We start from the raw sequence: 21,336 nt of genomic DNA on the forward strand, positions 1-21,336 counted from the left end.
GTGTCTCCTCCATGGCCCTATGTGCCTCTCTGGGGGAAGCAGGGAGCAGTTCCAAATTTAGGAAATACAAGGAAGACTGAGGAGGGGAAGGGCAGGGACAGCAAGCTGAATCCTGGAAAGGCTTTTGCAAATCCAAGCTTGGCACATCTGGCACAGGGGAAGGGGGAAGGGAACAAACTTTTATTAAGTGCCCACTAGGTGCCACGCACTGTGCTAATTATTGTGTTCAATTATTATCTCATTTGAGCTTCACAAGAATGCTGTGAGATAGATATTATTATTGTCCACAATGATTTATTATTATAAATAATATATGCGAATGCTATATCTATTGAATATATTAGTCATAATATATAATTATGGTAAGTAACTATATTAATATATACTACATATAAATAATATAATAGGGAAACTGAGGCAGGCAGAGGTAAAGTGACTTGCTCAGGGTCATATATTTAGGAAGTGTCTAAGGCTGGATTTGAACTCAGATCTTCCTGATTCCAGGTCCAACGCTCTATCCACTGGGCTACCTAGTTGCCTATAAGGTAGGAAGACCACCATCAAAGGGGCATCCTTCCCTACTTCCACCTCCACTCCCAGTCCCAGAATCCAGGTCTATCTGAGATGTGGGAACACCTGTGACCACTAAAGGCACCCTGCTTCCCCTCTCCCACCCTGCCAGCAGCCCAGAACCCATCAGGTTCTCCTTACTGACTCAGGATAGATAGGAGTTACCAACTCTATTCCTTCTGGTGAGAGGGAGGATCACCAGGCCTTACTGACTTCCCTGCTACTACCTCCTAAAGTCTTCCAGCCTTTACCATGTGCCTTGCCTCTGTGTCCTGCAGATCCCAGGCACAGTGATCATATGAGCTAAGGACATAACTGAAAGACCCTAGGACCTTGTCACCCCCCACCCCCACCCCTACCACTGTACCTATAGGACTTCTTATGAGCTTTCAGTTCAGAGTTTTGTGTTGTCTCCCCTAATTAACGTGCTATTGGTATCCACATAGTAAATGGAAATAAATGCTTTTTCATTCATTCATTCACATAGTTATCATTTAATAAATCCTTATTTGTTCATTCATTGGCTCCTTTCAGTTCTAAATCCAATAATCCAATGGTCAGAGGAAGAAACTATAGACTAGAAAAATGTGTCACCCATGGACACTCCCTTGAGCCCCTAGAGAGAGATGCAGTACCATATATACAGACCTCTCATGGAGGGGAGTGAGCATCGCAGTAGATAGGGTCCCTAGAGTTGAGATTGCGCAGCCCACATGATGTGAATGATGGACAAAGGGAGGGGCAAAGAAATAAAGATAGCTGGGGGCTCACAGATGTGCTCTTACCTTGCATGAGAAGCAAGAAGAAGAGGATGGCCAGGGAGAGACCCCCACCCACAGCTTTCCAGTAAGCCTGGTACACCTGGAAGGCCACAGCCCCTTCTTTCTTTCCTTCCTCCTGGAGCAGGCGGCTGGGGTTTGGGCCCACCTCCTTGGACTCCTCACTCTCTTTCTCTGGCTTCCATGCCTCTGAGGCTGCTGCTACAATGATGTACAAGGAGAAGAAGGGGAGTCATACTTGGAGGACTTATGGTAGAGGGATGATTGTGAGGAAGAGAAGAGAAGAGGAGGAGTATTTAAGTCAGTGTCTAAAAATCTCAGCGGTATTGACCATGGAAGTTAGAGAAGGAAGGAAATAAGGGGTGATTGTGGAAAGGCACACCTGACTCAGTCTTCTGTCCATTCTCAGACTGGGCGCTGGGGGCAGCCTGCACCAGTGGCAGAATCTCAGAGGGTGGTCCTAGAGGATGAAATGAAGGTCAGAACATACTAATCCTAGTTACCAATGGGTTACAGCATTTAGCTAAAGGTGTTATAAATAACAGATGCTCAAAAAATGTTTATGGTGCTTCAACCTTTTGTGCTCCTTAATGGCCCCAATCCAGCTGCCATCTTGGTTCTAACATGCATGGGATCCTTGACTCCTAGGGCTGGGGATGGCCTTTAAGAGTCACCTAGTTCCTCTCACTGCTTCTGGGGACCTAGTTGCTCAGTTTTTCAGTTGTGTTTGACCCACTGTGACCCTATTTGGGGCTTTCTTGGCAAAGATACTAGAGTGGTTTTGCCATCTCCTTCCCCAGTTCATTTTACAGATGAGAAAGCTGAAGTAAACAGGGTTAAGTGACTTGCCCAGGATCACACAGCTAGTAAATATCTCAGAACAGATCTGAATTCAGATCTTTCTGACTCCAGGTCTAGCATTCTATCCAGTATATCACCTAGCTGCCCCTGGCAGGCAGGCCAACCCCATCCTAAAAACAATCTTAAAAGTCTTAGCCAAAAAAAGTAGATGCCCATACATGGGGGAATAGCTAAACAAGGTGTGGTACATGAAGGAAGCTTCTAGGTGACACAGAGAATAGAACACTGGGGGCAGCGAGGTGGCGCAGTGAATACAGCACTGGCCTTGGAGTCAGGAGGACCTGAGTTCAAATCTGACCTCAGACACTTGACACACTTACTAATTGTGTGATCTTGGGCAAGTCACTTAATCTCTTCCTGCCTCTGTTTCCTAAACAAAAATTTACAAAATGGGGATAATAATAGCATTTGCCTCTCAGTGTTGTGAGGATCAAATGAGATAATATGTGTAAAGAGTTTTACAAACTTTAAAGGGATATATAAATGCTAGCCAACACTACTGCCACCACCACCACCACCACCATCATCACCATCATTATGATTATTACTGAGCAATAAGAAATAATGACTATGACAACTACTGAGAAGCATGGGAATTCTTATATAAACTGACATAAAGTGAAGTAATTAGAAGGAAAAAAACAACATACAGAAACAAATGTAAGTAAAAACCCAAACAATAAAACAATAGAAAATCTATAGCCATATGAAAAAATGGTCTAAAACACTACTGACTGGAGAAATTCAACTTACAACAATTTTGAGGCACTACCTCACACCTATTAGATTAGCTAATAGAACAGAAAAGGAAAATGACAAATGTTGGACAGGATGTGGGAAAACTGAGACATTAATGCACTTTTGGTGGAATTGTGAACTGATTCAACCATCTGGAACTATGCCCAAAGGGCTACAAAGCCACACATAACTTTTGACCCAGCAACACCAATACTGGGTCTGTATCCAAAAAGAGATAAAAAACAAAAAGAGAAAAGGACCTATATATACAAAAATATTCATAGCAGCTTTTTTCTGGTGGCAAGGAAGTGGAAATTGAGGGTTTGCCCCATCAATCGAGGAATGGCTAAACAAGTTGTGGTAACTGATTACTGATTGTAACTGAACGCTAATGTGCTATAAGAAATGATGAGCAGGATGCTCTCAGGAAAACCTAGAAAGATATGAACTGGTACAAAGTAAAACGAGCAGAACCAGGAGAACATTGTACATAATAACAGCAATATTGTATGACAATCAACTGAATGATTTAGCTATTCTCAGCAATACAGTGATCTAAGACAACTCTGAAGGACTTAGGATGAAAAATGCTATCCATCCCCAGAGAAAGAACTAATTGTATCTGAATATTGGTCAAAGCATACTTTTCAAAATTTTATTTTTCTTGGGTCTTTTTTTTGGTCTGTGTTTTATTTTACAACATGACTAATATGGAAATATGTTTTGCATGACTTCACATGTATAACCTGTATTTAATTGCTTGCCTTTTCAATGAGGAGGGTGGGGAGGAAGGGAAGAAGAGAATTCGGAACTCAAATATTTTAAAGTGAATGTTGAAAACTGCTTTTACATGTAATTGGGAAAAAATAAAATATTAAATAATTAAAAATCAGATAGCTAGGAAAAAAACAAAACAATAGAAATCAAACACTTCCAGAGAAGAGACACATAAAAAGGTATCTCCCTCCCTGCTTTCTTTGTTTTGGGTGGTTTTTTTTTGGAGGGGAGAAGGCAAGGCAATTGGGATTAAGTGACTTGTCAAAGGTCACACGGCTAGTAAGTGTTAAGTGTCTGAGGCTGCATTTGAACTCAGGTCCTTCTGACTCCAGGGCCAGTACCCTTTTATTCACTGTGCTACCTAGCACCTCTTCCCTGTTTTCTTTGTAGAAGTAGTTGGGTGCTATGGGTGTGGAATACTATATATAACATCAGACTTTTTCAATATGTTACATCAAAACTTTTTATTCTTTCTTTATTATTAATGTCTTTATTTTTTTTTTTCTATTTTGGAAGGCAATTGGGTTTAAGTAACTTGACCAAGCTCACATGGCTAGGTTTTTTTTGTTTTGTTTTTTCTGTTAAGTGTCTGAGGCCAGATCCGAACTCAGGTCCTCCTGATTCCAGGGCCGGCACTCTACTCACTGCGCCACCTAGCCGCCCCATATTAATGTCTTTATTATAAGGGATGTCTCATATGGAGGACAAGGAGGAAGAAGGAAAATGAGGTTAGGATAAATGAAGTAACTTCCCCAAATTCAAATAGTGAAGAGAGGCCAGATGTCAGCAGACATAAATATGGGGTGAGGAGATTATGAGGTGAGCAAAGATAGAGAGAGACATGAAAGCATGGGTCATGCATGGGGATTCATTCAACAAGCCTAGTTTAGATAGAATGCAGAATGTGAAATGTGATGGGAGTGAAAATTAGATAAGGTTGGAACCAGATGATGGAGGGCTCTGTATGCTGGGTTAAAGAGCTTCCATTTGGTTTCACTCCAAAAGTATTTATCAAGAACCTACTCCATGCATGGCCCTAGAGACAAAAAACCCCAAATTAAATAGCTGCTGCCCTCCAGAACTTACATTATACTGAGGAGATTAAGACATTCACATAACAGTTCTGATTTCAACAGCTAAGTGTTGCTGGAGTCAGGAGGACTTCAGTTCAAATCCAGGCTTGGATATTTATTAGCTGTGTGACCCCGGGCAAGTCACTTAACCCTGATTGCCATCCCCACCCCCCAAATAAGAGCTCTGATATCAAGAGAGCTGAAATCTTCCCTAATCTTTACAAGTGGAAGTGAACTTTTCTTTCTCTGAATTCTGTCTTGATTACAACATTTCATCCCTTGCTTAGGGCATTTATCACATTCTGCTTTATGCTACTGATGTTTGTGTGCATCTTAAGCGCCGATTAGCTCCCTACGGGCAAGGATGGCATCTTACTTATTTCTGCATCCCCTGTAGCTCACCAAAAAAGCAATAGTAACGGCCAACATTTATAGAATACTTTAAGATTTTCAAAGCACTTCGTATTTATAAAGTATATATATTTATAAAAATATAAACAGTCTAAGCTATGGTTTTTCTAGTGGTAATGTACAGCTCTGAGAGTTATACCATAAGGAAAGCTAAGTGCTGTAGAACTGAGAGTTTTGAATTGTGGTACTAGAAAAGACTTCTGAGTGTCCTTAGGACAGCAAGGAGATCAAATTAGTCAACACATACAGAAATGAATTCCCACTCTTCATTGGAAAGATAAATGCCAAAGCTGAAGCTTAAATACTTTGGTCATATAATGAAAAGACTTGGTTCATTGGAAAAGACCGTGATGTTGGGAAGACTGAAAGCAAAAGTAAATGAGGACAGCAGAGGATGAGATAGATAGATAGTGTCATAGAAACAGTGAACATGAGCTTGGACAGAGAATGCAGGATTGAAGGGTCTGGTGTGCTATGGTCCATGGGTCACAAAGTGACACGACTTAACAACAAAAACAACACAGCTAACATTTATATAGTGCTTACTATAGGCAGCTGGGTGGCAAAGTAGATAGAGTGCCAGGTCTGGAGTTAGAAAGATTCAAATCTGGCCTCAGATACTTCCTAGCTCAATAACCCTGGGTGAGTCACTTAACCCTGTTTGCCTCAATTTCCTTATCTGTAAAATAAGCTGGAAAAGGAAATGGAAAACCACTCCAATGTCTTTTTTGCCAAGAAAACCCCAAAATGGGGTCACAAAAAAGTGGGCATGACTGAAAAACAACTTACCAATAATAATACAGTGTGCCAAGCACTGTGCTAAGCGATTTACAAGTATCATCTCATTTGATCCTAACAACAGCCCTAGGAGGGAGGTGCTATGATTATCCCTATTATAGGTGAGAAAACTGAAGCAAACAGATGTTAAGTGACTCTCCCAGGGTCACAGAGCTAGGAAGTGTCTGAAGCCAGATTTGGACTCAATATAAAACGTACACCAATCATACATTCTTTTTTTTTTTTTGCTTTTTATGGCGGGCAGTTGGGGTTAAGTGACTTGCCCAAGGTCACATGGCTAGTTCATATATTCTTCTTCAAGATAGATCATAAACTACCTAGAGACAGAGACTGCTTCATTTTTGTCTTTATGTTTCCCAGTACATAGTAGGTGTTTAATAAATGCTTGCTTACTGATAGAAGATGATGATAATAAAAATAATAATGAAGTAACCAAAAAATAATCCCAATAGCTGATTCCTATACAGGGCTTTAAGGCTGGTAAAGTGCTTTAGATGGTTTCATTTGAACCTCATGACCAAGCTGTGACAGATCACAGAATGTGAGAATGGGAGTCTAGTCCATGCTGCACAGCAAAGGAATCCCCACTATAACCTACCCAACAAGTAGTCATTCACTACCTCCTCAGGCAGGGCATGGCACTTTTTTTCTTTTTTTGGAAGCTCTAATTTTTAGGGGGCTTTTCCTGACATGAAGTCTAGATTTGCCTCTTCCTCCCACTTCTCCTGGATCTCCCCTTTAGGACCAAACAGAGCACATCTCATCCCGACTCCAAATGACAGTTCTTTAAAGGGGTGAACAAAACTGTCTTATCCCTCTGCCCCACCTCAAGGGTTCTTTTCCACAGGCTAAACACAACCAGCTCCTTCAACCGATACTCATATGATATAGATGCAAGGACCTTCACCATACATGCTGCCCTCTTCTGGACATTCTCTAGATTATCAACATCCTCCTTAAACCCAGGTACCGAGACCTATATACTCCAAATGACAAGGACAGAGTGCAGACAGGGGAAGGGAGGGAAAGAGAAAAAACATTTATATAGTGCCTACTACGTACCAGGCAATATGCTAAATGCTTTACAAATGTTATCTCATTTGATTCTCACAACAACCTAGGGAGGTAGGTGCTATTATCTTCCCCATTTCAGAATTGAGGAAACTGAGGCAGACAGTGATTAAGTGACCTGTCCAGGATCACAAAGCCAGTAAGTGTCCAAGGTCAAATTTGAACTGAGGTCTTCCTAACTCCAGGTCTAGCACTCTAAACACTGTGCCACCTAGATGCCCAGCTGAACTATAATCTTTCTATTCCTGAAAGCTGATGGCCTTTTTTTTGTCCCTGTAATTTTATTATTTTTTAATAATTGATTAATTCATTTTTCGCTTTCAACATTCACTTCCATAAGATTTTGAGTTGTAAATTTTCTCCCTTCCCTTCTTGCTCCCCAAGATGGCATGTAATCTGATAGAGGCTCTACTTATACATTCATATTAAACACATTTTCACATTAGTCATGATGTAAAGAATTAGAACTAATGGAAAGAACCATGAGAAAGAAGAAACAAAACAAAACAACAAAAGAAAAGGAAAACAAACAGTATGCTTCCATCTGCATTCAGACTCCAAAGTTCTTTCTCTGGATATGGATAGCATTTTCCATAGTGAGTCTTTTGGAATTATCTTAGATCCTTGCATTGCTGAGAAGAGCTAAGTCTATCAAAGACAGTCATTGCACAATGTGGCTGTTACTGTGTACGATGTTAACCTGGTTCTGCTCATTTCACTCAGCATCAACTTGTATAGCTCTTTCCAGGTTTTTCTGAAATTTGCCTGCTCATTATTTCTTATAGCACAACAGTATTCCATTACATTAGTATACCACAATTTGTTCAGCCATTCCCCAACTGATGGACAGACATCCCCTCAATTTCCAATTCTTTGCCACCACAAAAATTGCTGCTATAAATATTTTTGTACATGTGGGTCCTTTTCCTGTTTTTATGATCTCTTTGGGATACAGCCCTAGAAGTGGTATTGCTGGGTCAAAGAGTATGCACAGTTATTGGGCATAGTTCCAAATTGCTGTCCAGAATGGTTGGATCATTTCACAACTCCACCAACAATGCATTAGTGTTCCAATTTTTCCACATCTTCTCCAGCATTTATTTTCCTGTTTTTCATGTTAGCCAATCTGACAGGTAAGATGCGGTACCTCTGCATTGTTTTGATTCACATTTCTCTAATCAATAGTGATTTAGAGCATTTTTTTATATGACTGGATAGCTTTAATTTCTTCCTCTGAAAACTGCCTGCTCATATCCTTTGACCATTTATCAATTGGGGAATAATTTGTATTCATACAAATTGGACTAAGTTCTCTATATATTTTAGAAATGAGGCCTTTATCAGAGACACTAGCTGTAAGAATTCTTTCCCGGTTTTCTGCTTCCCTTCTAATCTTGGTTGCACTGGCTTTGCTTATGCAAAAACTTTCCAATTTAATGTAATCAAAATCATCCATTTTGCATTTCATAATGTTCTATAGCTCTTGTTTAGTCATAAATTCTTCCCTTCTCCATAGATCTGACAGGTAAACTATTCCTTGATTTCCTAGTTTGCTTATAGTATCATTCTTTATATCTAAATTGTGTACCATTTTGACTTTATGTTGATATAGCATGTAAAATGTTGGTCTATGCCTAGTTTCTGCCATACTATTTTCCAGTTTTTGTTAAATAGTGAAAGAAAGTGGGGTTTTTGAATTTATCAAATAGTATTACTATAGTCATTGACTGTTGTGTCTTGTATACCTAACCGATTCCACTGATCCACCACTCTATTTCTTATCCAGTACCAAGTAGTTTTGATGATTGTTCCTTTATAATACAATTTAAGATATGGTACAGCTAGGCCACCTTCCCTTGCATTTCTTTTCATTAATTCCCTTGATATTCTTGCCCTTTTGTTCTTCCAGATAAATTTTGTTATTGTTTTTTTCTAGCTCTATAAAATATTTTTGGTGGCTTGATTGGTAGAGCACTGAATAAGTAATTTGATTTAGGTAGAATTGTCATTTTTATTATATTAGCTCAGCATATCCATGAGCAACTGATATTTTTCCAATTATTTAATCTGACATTCCTTGTGTGAAAAGTGTTTTGTAATTGTGTTCATATAGCCTGGGTTTGTTTTGGCAGGTAGACTACCAAATATTTTATAATGTCTACAGTAACTTTAAATGGAATTTCTCTTTTCATCTCTTGCTGTTGGGCTTTGTTAGTAATATATAGAGATACCAATGATTTATGTGGGTTTATTTTATATCCTGCAACTTCGCTAAATTTGTTTATTGTTTCAAGTAATTTTTTACTTAATTCTTTATGATTCCCTAAGTATACCATCATATATCATTTACAAAGAGTGACAACTTTGTTTCTTCTTTGCTTGTTTTAATTCTTTCAATTTCCTTTTCTTCTCATTGCTAAAGCTAACATTTTTAGTACAATATTGAATAACAGTGGTGTTAATGGACATCCTTGTTTCACTCCTGATCTTACTGGAAATGCTTTTAGCTTATCCTTGTTACATATGATACTTGCTGATGGTTTTAGATAGATGCTATCATTTTAAGGAAGACTCCATTTATTCCCATGCTCTCTAGTGTTTTCAATAGGAATGGGTATTGTATTTTGTTAAATGTTTTTTTTCTGCATCTGTTGAGATAATCATGATCTCTGTTAGTTTTGTTGGTGAGATGGTCAATTATGCCGATAGTTTTTCTAATATTTAACCAGGCCTGCATTCCTGGTATAAATCCTACCTGGTCATAGTATATTATCCTCGAGATAAATTGCTGTAATCTCTTTGCTAGCATTTATTTAAAATTTTTGCATCTATATTCATTAGGGAAATTGGTCTATACTTTTCTTTCTCTGTTCTGGCTCTTCCCAGTTTAGGTATCAGCACCATATTTATAGCTGATGCCCTTCTTAATGGAGTGAGTCTAAGAATATATAGTTATCCCTTCAACATCATGTCTCTCCCCATCATAGTTTTGATATATCATCAGTCAACATAAGAAATTAAATGGGAATTTTTTGGGAGCTTTGCAGAAGTTGTAGATGACATGCAAAGGCTAGCAGAAAACAGAAAAAGATTAGAAACAGAAAAAGTTTAGAAACTCAGAAATGCATAAAATATATGTATAGTATTGTATAATATCAACCCAAATTTTAAAATAAGGTATTGTAAACATCACATAAAAAAAGAAAAAGAAAAAGATTCAGACTTCTCTGGTATCAAGGAAAGGCCAAAAAAATTTTATGTGGATTTTCCAAATCACATGGGCACTGTGCTCTTAATCCCCTGAATGTGGACGGGATAATTGCATTACCTTTTTTGGCTCCTATATCATACTGCTGACTCATACTGACCCCCAGATAACTGACCCCCAGATCTTTTTCAGAACAACTGCTACAGGTATCATTATCCCTATTTTAAGATGAAGTAACAGGATCAGAAAGGTTAAATGATTTGCCAATGTTTGCTCACCTAGCAAGTGTCAGAAGTGGGTTTTGGACCCAGATGTTTCTGATCTGAGGCAGCTAGTTTTGGCTCAGTGTAGCTAGAGTGCTAGGCCTGGAGTCAGAAAGGACTGAGTTCAAATCCAGTCTCAGACACTTACTAGCTGTGTGACTGTGGGCAAGTCACTTAATCTCTGTTTGCCTTAATCCACTGGAAAAGGAAATGGCAAACCACTCTAGTATCTTTGCCAAGAAAACCCCATGAACTGTATGGTTCATAGGGTCAGGAGGAGTTAGACATGACTGAAGAACTGAATAAAAACAACAAGCTCTTGACTCCAAGTATAGGATTCTATCTACTATAACTAAGCCATGTTGTCTCTCATAATTTCTTTTTTGTTTTTTTAAAATATATTTTTACTTATTTCATTAAATATTTCCCAATTACATTAAAAACATTTTTTAACATTCATCTTTAAAAATTTTGAGTTCCAAATTCTTCCCCTCCTTCCCCTACCCCTTGAGAAGGCAAGCAATATGATATCAATTATACATGTCTCATAATTTCCTAAACCTGTTCTCCAAGCCACTTTCTCCAAGCCATCTTATGAAAAATCTCACTCACTTCTGAGCTTTAGCTCTCCCTAAGGCTCCAAGGTAATCAGACCCACAAGTCCCAAAGCTATCACCCTTCTCCTGAAAAAATTCTATTCTTACATTTCACTAATTCTTGTATTTTTCCCATCTATCCTTTCAGTTCATGTTCATTCCAGTCATAGAAACCTAGGAATGATTCTATACATAATACAATAAAAGAGAAGAAGTAGAAATCTCCAAAGGGGTAATGACCTGCCCATAGTCACCCAAGCAATCCTGGTGATTGGTAACTAGAAGCTAGATGTCCTAATTTTCAGAGCACTGGTGATCACTCAAGGTTATCAACAATCTCTTCATTGCTAGCCTTCCTTAATCCTTATCCTTCTTGATCAATCCTTGCTCCTTCTTGGGACATGTAGGTGGTGCAATGGAAAGAGCACCAGGCCTGGAGTCAGGAAGATGTGAGTTCAAATCTAACTTCAGACACTTACTAGCTGTGTGACCCTGGGCAAGTCACTTAGCCACTGTGTACCTGTTTCCCCAAATGTAAAATGAAGATGATGGTAAGAGAACCAACCCTCACAAGGCTGTTGTGTGGATCAAATGAGATAATTTTAAAGCACTTAGCCCAATGCCTGGTACAAAGGGCCACATAAATGTCAGTTAGGATTATAATGATATTAACAATAATTCCTTAACTATGGACCACATTCCCCTTCTTCCTGAATATTTTCTTCCCTTAGCTTTTTTTTTTTGGAGGGCAACTGGGGTTAAGTGACTTTTCCAAAGTCACACGGCTAGTAATTGTATCAAGTGTCTGAGGCCAGATTTTAACTCAGGTCCTCCTGACTCCAGGGCCAGTGCTCTATTCACTGCACCACCTAGCCGCCCCTTCCCTTAGCTTTTGTGACACTCCTGGTTCCCCTTCTGCCTGCTGGACAGCTCCTTCTCAATTTTCTATGCTGGACTGTTATTCAGCGTGGGTTCTCTAGCTTTGGGTATCCCCCAGGCTCTTTCCTCGTACCTCTTCTCTTCCCTCTCTATATTCCCTGTAATCTTATCTCCCATGAATTCAATGATCATTTCTACACAGATGATTCCCAAGTGTATATATTTAGCCCTAGTTTCTCTTCAAATTCGAGTCTCACGTCACTAATTATTGATGGACAGCTTCACCTGAATTGTTTCACAAGCAGCTCAAACTCATTATTTCCAGAATAGAGTTCATTGTTATCCCCACTAAACCTATCCTTTCTCCAAACTTTCCTATTTATGTTGAGGGTGCCACAACTGTTCCAGTTACCTAGGTTCGCAAACTCTGAGTCATTTCACCTCCTGAGGCAACCAGGTGGTACAGTGGATAGAATTCTGGACCTAGAGTCAGGAAGACTTTTCAAGTTCAAATTCAGTCTCAGACACTTACTAGCTGTGTGACCCTGAGCAAGTCACTTAACCTCTTTCTCAGTTTCCTCAATTGTAAAACAGGGAAAATAATAGCACCATCTCACTGGGTTGTTGTGAGGATAAAATAAGATAATATTGGTAAAGCACTTAGCACAGTGTCTGGTACATAGTAAGTACTCAACAAATGGCTCCTTTTTCTTCTCTCTCTCTCTCATTCTTTCCTTTCTTCCTTTCCCCTCTCTCTTTTCCATTCTTCTTTCCTTTCTTCCTTCATAGCCTTCATACAAATTATCAATTTTCTCTTGTTTCTACCTCTATAGTAACACTGACTTCTGCCCCTTTACCACCACTAACGGAGCCATTATCATAGTTTAGACCCTCACCACCTCTCATGTAGTCTGCTGCAAGAGCTTCCTTGTCTCTGGTCTCCCTGCTTCTGGTTCCTCCCCTCTCCAATCCAGCCTCCACACAGCTGCCCACCTCATCTTCCGGCAGCATCAATCTGACCACGTTACTCCTCTGCTCCAGACCCTCCAGTGGCTGCCTCTAAGATCAAACAAACTCCTCAGAATGGCATCTAAAGACCTTGGTAATCTGACTCCAGTCTTCCTTTTTAGATATCATTCCCCTGGGGCGGCTAGGTGGCGCGGTGAGTAAAGCGCCAGCCCCAGAGTCAGGAGGACCCGAGTTCAGTTCTGGCCTCAGACACTTAACACCCACACAAAAAAACTAGCCATGTAACCTTGGGCAAGTAACTTAACCCCAACTGCCCTCCAAAAGGAAAAAAAAAAAGATATCACTCCCCTTCACATAATCTATTCCTTCCCTTCTGGGTGTCTTTGTACACACTGTGCCCAAGCTTGAACATCCCATAACTTCTCTAACCTCTTAATGCCTCAGCCTCCTTCAAAGACACTCAGGCATAACTCCTTCCATGAAGCTATCCCTTATCACCTTAGTTGTTAGTATTCCTTCCTTCCTTCCTACCTTCCTTCTTTCCTCAAATAATCTTGTATTTACTCATCTGTTTACATGCTCCTAGAAGGCAAACAGGTGGGCAGCTAGGTGATGCAATGGAGAGAGCATTGGGCCTGTAGTTTCCTGAGTTCAAATGTGGCCTCAGACACTTACTAGCTGTGTGATCCTGGGCAAGTCACTTAACAGTGTTTGCATTAGTTTCCTCATCTGTAAAATGAGTTGGAAAAGAAAGTGGCAAACCACTGCACTATCTTTGCCAAGAAAACAACAGCAAAGAAAGCAAAGAACTACCATTAAATTTTTTGTCTTTCTATCCTCAATGCCTTATACAGAATAGGCACTCATGAAATACTGGGTAAATTGAATTCCAGCCTGATAGGAAAGCTGACACTCAGAAGTTACCCACACCTGGCCTCATCTGCCCCAGCCCCAAGGGTACCTGCTTGGATGAGGCGCCCACCCTCCAGCAGCAGCACAACATCAGCCTGCTCCAAGTATTCTGTTCGGTGTGTACAGAGCAGCCGGGTGGTGTGTCCCAGGATGCCTAGAATACACTTATGCAGCAAGTGGTTGGCTACATCAGCATCCACAGCAGCCAGGGGATCATCCAGGAGGTAGAGCTTGTTCTCCTGGGGAGAAAGGATGGCAAGAGGTGCTACCAACTGAAGGCAGAGGCCATGTGTGGAGGTGGGGGGCTGGTAATGACCCAAAGGACAAGGCCTGTGAGATCCTCCTGGAGATCTATCCCCAGAAAGACTGCGGGGAATAAGGGCCAGGAATGCAGTAAGAAAGAGAGGTTAGACTTGAGAGAATCTCCTTATGATCAAGGATAGCTAAATGACCTAGGGCCAGCACTCAGCTTTGGCTGTGTCTAGGAAACCCCCTCCCAACCATATAATATGTCTAATTCAATATGATGATGATTTATTAAGTGTCTAGTACGTGCCAGATGCCAGGCTATCATTCAGCTATGAAAGGCATGAGAAAATGAAAAGTGGGAGAGGTCTGGCTGATAAGAAGGGAAGGAGGAAGGAATTGGATGGTAATGCAGACCTCCCTTCTGTCAACTTCAGCCTGTCAGTCCCTCTCAAGCCTACCAACACCCTCCCAGACCCCAACCTTCTCCTGCCCTCTGCCAACCTGGTAGACAGCTCGAGCAAGGGCAATGCGGGCCCTCTGGCCGCCACTGAGGGTTACACCTTTCTCTCCCACTTCTGTCTGGTCTCCATCAGGCAGGATCTGTTTGGCATAGCAACATGATGGAATATAAAAATAACGACAACAACAGATTTGGGATTATAAGGCCCAGATCTGAGTCTCAGATCTATAATATCTTGTTGTATGACCTTGAGCAAGTCACTGAAATGTTTCTGTTTCCTTAGTTGTAAAATGGGATAGCACTTAAATAGAAAATATTCTTTGTGCAGATGAATAAAAAACTATGGAAGAAAAGCACATGAGATAAAAAGATATGGATGTACTGAGATCTGCACTGGGAGAAGGTGTGCCCACAATGATGAGGTGAGAGATCCATGCAAGTATCCACAGGATCAACACGTGCCTAGCTCAGAGCTGCCATTAGTATCAAAGGGGATATATCCCATGTGAAAGGTGCTTTATGAACATTAAAAGCTGCTCAATGGAAATGTAAGCTGCTTTCTTCCACAGGTCAGGAAAGACCCTTTTCTATGCTAGAATCCTACTTTTGATTACTTACGAGCTGTGTAACTGTAGAAAAGTCATCTAACTTCTCTCAGCCTCCAATTATTCATTTGTGTTAGTCTTCTCTGAGCACCCCATGAGGGTTTGCTGAGCCCTTTTCAGGGCTGCTCATCTACCTTTGGGGTCCACCTGTCACCAAACTCTCAGCTGTGGCTCCAAGAAGCTACAGCATACAGGCGGTCACACCCCAGTAAACCATCTTCGCAGATGGGTTAAACCAGCTGGAGGGTGACTGACAGGCCTCAAACCTGTTTGTTGGTGAGTTAGCGGGATGTCTGTTCCAAGCATGTGAAGACTTCCCTTGGCCAAATGGGTGGATAAGAACAATTTATTCCAACGGCCACGAAGATGGCCATAGCAGGCACTGTGGAGTGCTTAGAGCTTGGTCAGACATTAAAGACACCAAGGTTTTCCAGGGCATCACCAGTCATCTTTGTCTTGCTACTGATCTTTGATGTGTTTGCATGGCCTTGGCTCACTGTAATCCAATGCACACACAAATCAAGACATCACCCATGATATCACTGGTCCTCTTTGAAAATAAAGGATGAACAACAATATTCATTTGTGAAATGGAGATGATAATATTTGTAGTTAGAGGTGGGATTTGAAATTAGGTCCTCTGACTATAAAGCCTGTCTTCTTTGTTTTTTTAGACTGGATCTATAACTTCACTGGTACCAATGCAGATCAACACATGCAAAGTGATTTGTTTCACTCAAGTCACATGGCCAGCAGAACCTGTGTCCACAGGCATGGAATACTCTGTAGTCTAAGCACCTACCCCAATGGGAACTGGCACATCCTATTTCCTCCAGTCCTAGAGAGCTTTCAGGCTCATTCAGGGGCAGGGTGATAAGGATAGCAGTCCTAAATCTTTTGGGGACATAACAAGGTGATGAGGCGAGGGTCATGGAAGAGTTCTGGAATTTACCCTTCTCTTCTCCCTCAATCCCAGAAAAATCCTAAGGGCTTGGCCTCACCTTCCTAGGGAGGCCTTGGCACTTCCTAGCCTTACCTGGAGTAAGTGTCCCCTGGAAGAACAGTCAAGCAAATTGAGCAGAATTCCCTGAGGGTCTGTAGCATCATGGTGCCAGAAATAGTCATGCTGTGGTACATGAGACACCCAAATGCCCTCCTTACTTCCCTGGGCCCCATGGTAAATCTGGTGGAAGTACCTTTAGGGAGAGGAATGGGGCTGGGGGAGTCCCTTCCTAGAGAAGAAAGAAGTTATCAGGGGTGGAGGACACTCACAGCAAGGTCATCGTGGAGGGCACAGGCCTCCAACACCTTCCAATAGAGATGAGCATCGAATGCCTTCCCAAAGAGGATGTTGTCCCGAATAGTGGCAAACTGGATCCAAGGTTCCTGGGTGGCCAGACCAAAGCCTTCAAATCGCCCAGCTACTGAGATCTGACCACTTAACCTACAGGAAGTCAGGGTGGGTGTGGGTGGAGGAAGAGGGGTGAAGCATGAATAACTGCTTCCTTCTAGGTCCTGCCATACTTGCCCAAATTCCAATTTTAAATCCTTTTCTTTTCTCTCTCTCTTTTGGAGGAAATATGGGTTAAGTAACTTGCCCAACATCACAGTTAGTAAGTGTCAGAAGCTAGATTCAAACTGAGATCCCCCTGACTCCAGGGCCAGTGCTCTATTCACTGGGCCACCTAGTTGTCCTAAATCCTTTTCCTCTAAGAAGATTTTCCTTGAACATCTTGCCCAAGGTCACACAGGAGACAATGGTAGAGCTGAAATTCAAACCCCAAATCCTCAGACTCCTAATTCAGTGCCCTTTCCATTGGATCACATTGCCTTCTAGCTAGCCATATGTCAGTTCCTTATATTAGAGGCAGCTGGTGAAGCAATGGATAGAGCCCTAGGCCTGGAGTCAGGAAGACCTAAGCCTCAGACACTTACTAGCTGTGTGAACCTGGGCAAGTCATTTAACTTCTGTTTGCCTTAGAGGCAGCTAGGTGGCTCAGTGGATAGAGTACTTGTAATGGGAATGTGAATTTTTAAGATCTTCCCTGCCCCTAGGCTAAAGTGCACCTGGAGCCTGGGGCGGGAGGCTTGTTTTTCAGTAGATACTTCTTGATTGGCCAGTGAGTCAATAAGGTTGTTACATTCTCTGAGCCAGGAGAAGGCTATATAATGTGTGGCTTTGTTTTGGGGGCTCACTTTGAGAAGTGTTCTGTGATTTGATCAGATGAGACTCTGGGAAGCCATTGCTGCTACAGAGCCCCACCTCGGCTTTGAAAAACCCAGATGTTGATTTGGTATGGATGTAATGGTTGGACAGTTTGGAAACTGTCTACTTGATCTGTTTCTCTGTCTTGATAATTCTGTCTGTATATTCTGAAGTTCGGGGTGCTGACCTTTTTCCCCTGAACTAGGTAAACAATATATATTTGACTGATTAAAGCAAGCTTGTTAACCCATTTTGAGTTGCTTTCCTTTATCAAAGCAGATCTAAGAACCTGTGTTGGCAGACACCCTGGGGACGCTGGGGTGCTTGCTGATACAGTACTGGACCTGGAATCAGGAAGACCTTAGTTCAAATATGGATTCAGCCACTTACTAGCTGTGTGACCCTGGGCAAATCCCTTAATCTCTATTTTCCTCAGTTTCCTCAACCATAAAATGGGAAAAATAACAGCACATACTTTCTAGGATTGTTGTGAGGATCAAATGAGACATTTGTAAATAGGTGGCACAGTGAATAGAGTACTGGCCTTGGAGTCAGGAGGACCTGAGTTCAAATCCGACCTCAGGCACTTAACACTTACTAGCCATGTGACCTTGGGCAAGTCACTTAACCCCAAATGCCCTGCCTTCCCCCTCCAAAAAAAGCTTAAAATAATAATAATAATATTTGTAAAAAGAGCATTAGCACAGTGCCCAGCACGTAGTCGGTGCTGTATGGATGTTTATATCCTATCTCAATGGCTATGACCCGTGGGATGGCTGGCTAGAAGGTAACACAACCCCCAGACTGTGGGTCAGTTAGCTTTGCACACACAGGGAAAAACTGCTCCCTGAACTGGCCCTAACTACCACTTGCTATCATGTGACTGCAGAGAGCAGGCAGAAGAGAACTCTGGACAGCCTGGTGTAATATTACTTTGCATCAAACACAGATAAGTACTTACAAAATAAATATTCATTGATTGGAATCTTTCAACTCCAACTGAAGCAAAAAAAAAAAAGTTCACAAGTACCCAACCAGCCTGGGGGTGTTATCTTCATATCGATAGGTGGCATTTTTTTTAATGGAGGGTGATCCAGACATCATTTGTATGCATCTAATTTTACATTTTGAGCAGTCAGTTTCCTGCTAACTCTATTATATATCCTCTGATGAGGCTAGAGGACAAATACTTTCTCATTTTATATGCTCCAATCTCAACTAGTCCCTTACTCCACAGTAAGAGCTAGGGAAATAGTAGTAGTATTGTAAACAGTCCTTCCCCTATATTTCCATTTCTAAAACTTTCCCCACCCACAATTTAATTTAACTTCAAATGGGGTTATGAGTGTCTTGCCCAAGGGAATGAAAGGAGAGAAAGGGAAGAGAAGTTGGGTCTACCTACTGTTCCTTTTATACACTCATCTCTCATTCTCCCTCTCCTCCTTCCCAAATCCCCACCGGATTCCAATTTGCTCTTCCCCCCCACCCCCCATAAGTTCTTACACAGGTGCTGGCCTCTTCCTGTCAATTGCCTTCTTACCTCAATCTGGCATGCAAGACAAGATGGTCAGCAGAATGGAGGGGTTAAGAGGGGAGTGAAGAGGAAGGCAGAGGAAGAACTGGAGCCTGGCACCAGATTGGGGGAGAGGCATCTGGGGCTCTGAGGTAGTTAGTTACCTGTGGAGCTCCCCAGAGATAGCAGCCAGAAGAGAGCTCTTTCCACAGCCCACCTTCCCCACAATGCCCACCAGCGAACCCTAAAAGAAATGTCCATCAGTGATCAGTAAGGTTGGGGTTTGCAGAAGGGATAGCTTGCCTTGCTCCCTCCCAGAGACCCCAATGGTATCCCCTCTACCCCCTAAGCTATTTCAGTAAAATAAAGATCATATTCCTAAAAGTCTTCCAGGAAAAAAGATGAGCATTTATAAAGACCATGTCTTTAGAGCTACCTGGCTTTAATTAGTTCTGACCTTATTTTTCTATATCTGTAACTGTGCTGTCTTTTCCATTTGACTAGAAGCCCTCTAAAGGCCAGAACCATATTTCCTCTGCCTCCTTGATCAGACTGGAAATAACCTGAAGTCTACAACTGAAGAATCATCAAGCTCTATTTCTATTCTGAGGATAAGAACCATTTTTCTTTCCTCCACTCTCAGCAAAACTGGGAATTATCAGAGTATTCAGTCCAGGGATTTCCACTTGGAGGAGGTTTAGGACAAGGAGTTGACTCACTGACCTTCTTTACTTCAAGGTGAGTGATGAAGGTCTCCAGGCCTGTTCCAATGGGGTCCCAGGAGAAAATGGCTTCATGGAGCTCCAGCACTGTTAGTGGTTCTGTGGGGGGATCTGAAGGGAAAGGAAAGGCTGTTACTTAGGTTCCCCACCCACAAATAATCTGCCTGTAACTAAAGCCTGTCAGTAGCTGCCTATTTACCATTATTCTAGGAGGAGGGACAAGAGAAGGAGGAAACAAAGAAAGTGGGCCTGTTGTAAGTGATTCCCCTGTCTCATATGCCCTGACGTATGGGGGTCAGCTCTGTCCTACCTAAATGACCTGCCAGATCTAGCCAGCATTCCTGCCCCACTCCCCTAGGTTCCCAGCATAATTGCTTACATTCATATAATACTTTACAGTCTTCAGAGTACTTTCATATCTCTTATCTTATTGGATTCTAACAAGATGAAACAGGACTTGATTCCCATTTTTACAGATGGAAAAACAGGTCTGGAGTCAATGGCAAGGATTCAGAACAGACCCAGATCTCCTTGCTGTTTCCCCTTTCACTGACCACTCCACAGTTACAAATCTGAGACTAGGATGAAGCCAGCAGGTGCCAGAGCCGTCTCTTGCTGGAGGAACAGCACCTCTTACCTCAACCAGCTTCAACTCCAAATTCCCAGTGGTAATCAAATTTTGTCTCTCCTCAGCCCCATTGTTTGGTACTCTCTCCTCACCCCAGACCCTGTTGTCCTCTCCATGATACCTGGACTGTAGTAGGCCTGAGGATCATGGTCTGGGAGGTCGAGGAAGCGCTGTAGGCGCTCCAGAGACACCTTGGCCTCCAGAAGCCCACTGATCACCCAAGGGAAATTGTTGAGGGGGAGGATGAGCATGCCAACCAGTGCCAATGCTGTGAATACCTTGGAGAGAAAGGGACAAGAAGAAGGAGTGTTACCTGCAGTCCAAGGTCAAAGCTACACAGCGAAACCCTCCCTGATTATAAAGTATTACTGTGGGTAGTAAAGAAGGAAGGTACCTACTCAACAGTGTCCTAAGAGGGTCTTGACTAACCATTTGTGCCCCTAATCCTAAAAATTTAGGAAGACTAGGTCCATTCCCCTGACATATCCAGGTCATAGAATTGGCAAGTCACAGTATCAGGGAATGTCAGAGATGGAAGTATCCTTAGCAATCATTTGGTCCTGAGTCTTCTGAAGTCTGGCCAGCTGCTTTCTCATCTTGGAGAAACTGGAGCCTTTGGGGACCCCACTCTGTCTCTCTTATTTTTTTAGGCAATCAGGGTTAACTGACTTGCCCAGGGTCAGCAGCTAGTGTCTGAGACTGTATTCGGGTCCTCCTGACTTCAGGGCCAGTGCTCTATCCTCTGTGCTACCTATCTGCGCTAGACTTCACTCTCTTGATCAGTGATTGCTTCTCTCCTCCTCTCCACCCCTCCTCTCCCCTTTCTGGAATCATGAACCCATGATCAAATCAAATCTTCCATTCTTCCTAGAATGGAATGTGTCAAGGCCATACTTACCACCCCAAAAACTTCAGAACCAAATTCCCCTTCCCTGGCCAACATTCCCCCTCGCGCTATCTGTATCTTTATCACAGAACTTGGCATTTTAATGAGTATTTAATAAATGCTCATTCATTCGTTGATTCAATACTTCAGTTTAAAGATGAA

General features: G+C 41.9%; 1 protein-coding gene across 1 annotated transcript in view; it reads right to left on the minus strand.

Annotated features, from left to right (window-relative positions):
- ABCC10 (ATP binding cassette subfamily C member 10) overlaps positions 1-21,336 on the minus strand; it is a 35,970-nt gene that overhangs the window by 8,433 nt on the left and 6,201 nt on the right. Inside the window, exons 5-12 of the mRNA XM_069065924.1 lie at positions 20,410-20,566; positions 19,662-19,771; positions 19,103-19,182; positions 16,492-16,663; positions 14,656-14,754; positions 13,955-14,144; positions 1,732-1,809; positions 1,356-1,550 (exon numbers count right to left, since the gene is read on the minus strand). Coding sequence (XP_068922025.1) covers positions 1,356-1,550; positions 1,732-1,809; positions 13,955-14,144; positions 14,656-14,754; positions 16,492-16,663; positions 19,103-19,182; positions 19,662-19,771; positions 20,410-20,566 — 1,081 coding nt within the window. The remainder of the gene's footprint in view (positions 1-1,355; positions 1,551-1,731; positions 1,810-13,954; positions 14,145-14,655; positions 14,755-16,491; positions 16,664-19,102; positions 19,183-19,661; positions 19,772-20,409; positions 20,567-21,336) is intronic.

Source organism: Petaurus breviceps, unplaced genomic scaffold (assembly GCF_028583685.1).
Source record: "Petaurus breviceps papuanus isolate PSGF00001 unplaced genomic scaffold, PetGlider_PUasm1.0 90701, whole genome shotgun sequence".
NCBI classification, from domain to species: Eukaryota; Metazoa; Chordata; class Mammalia; order Diprotodontia; family Petauridae; genus Petaurus; species Petaurus breviceps.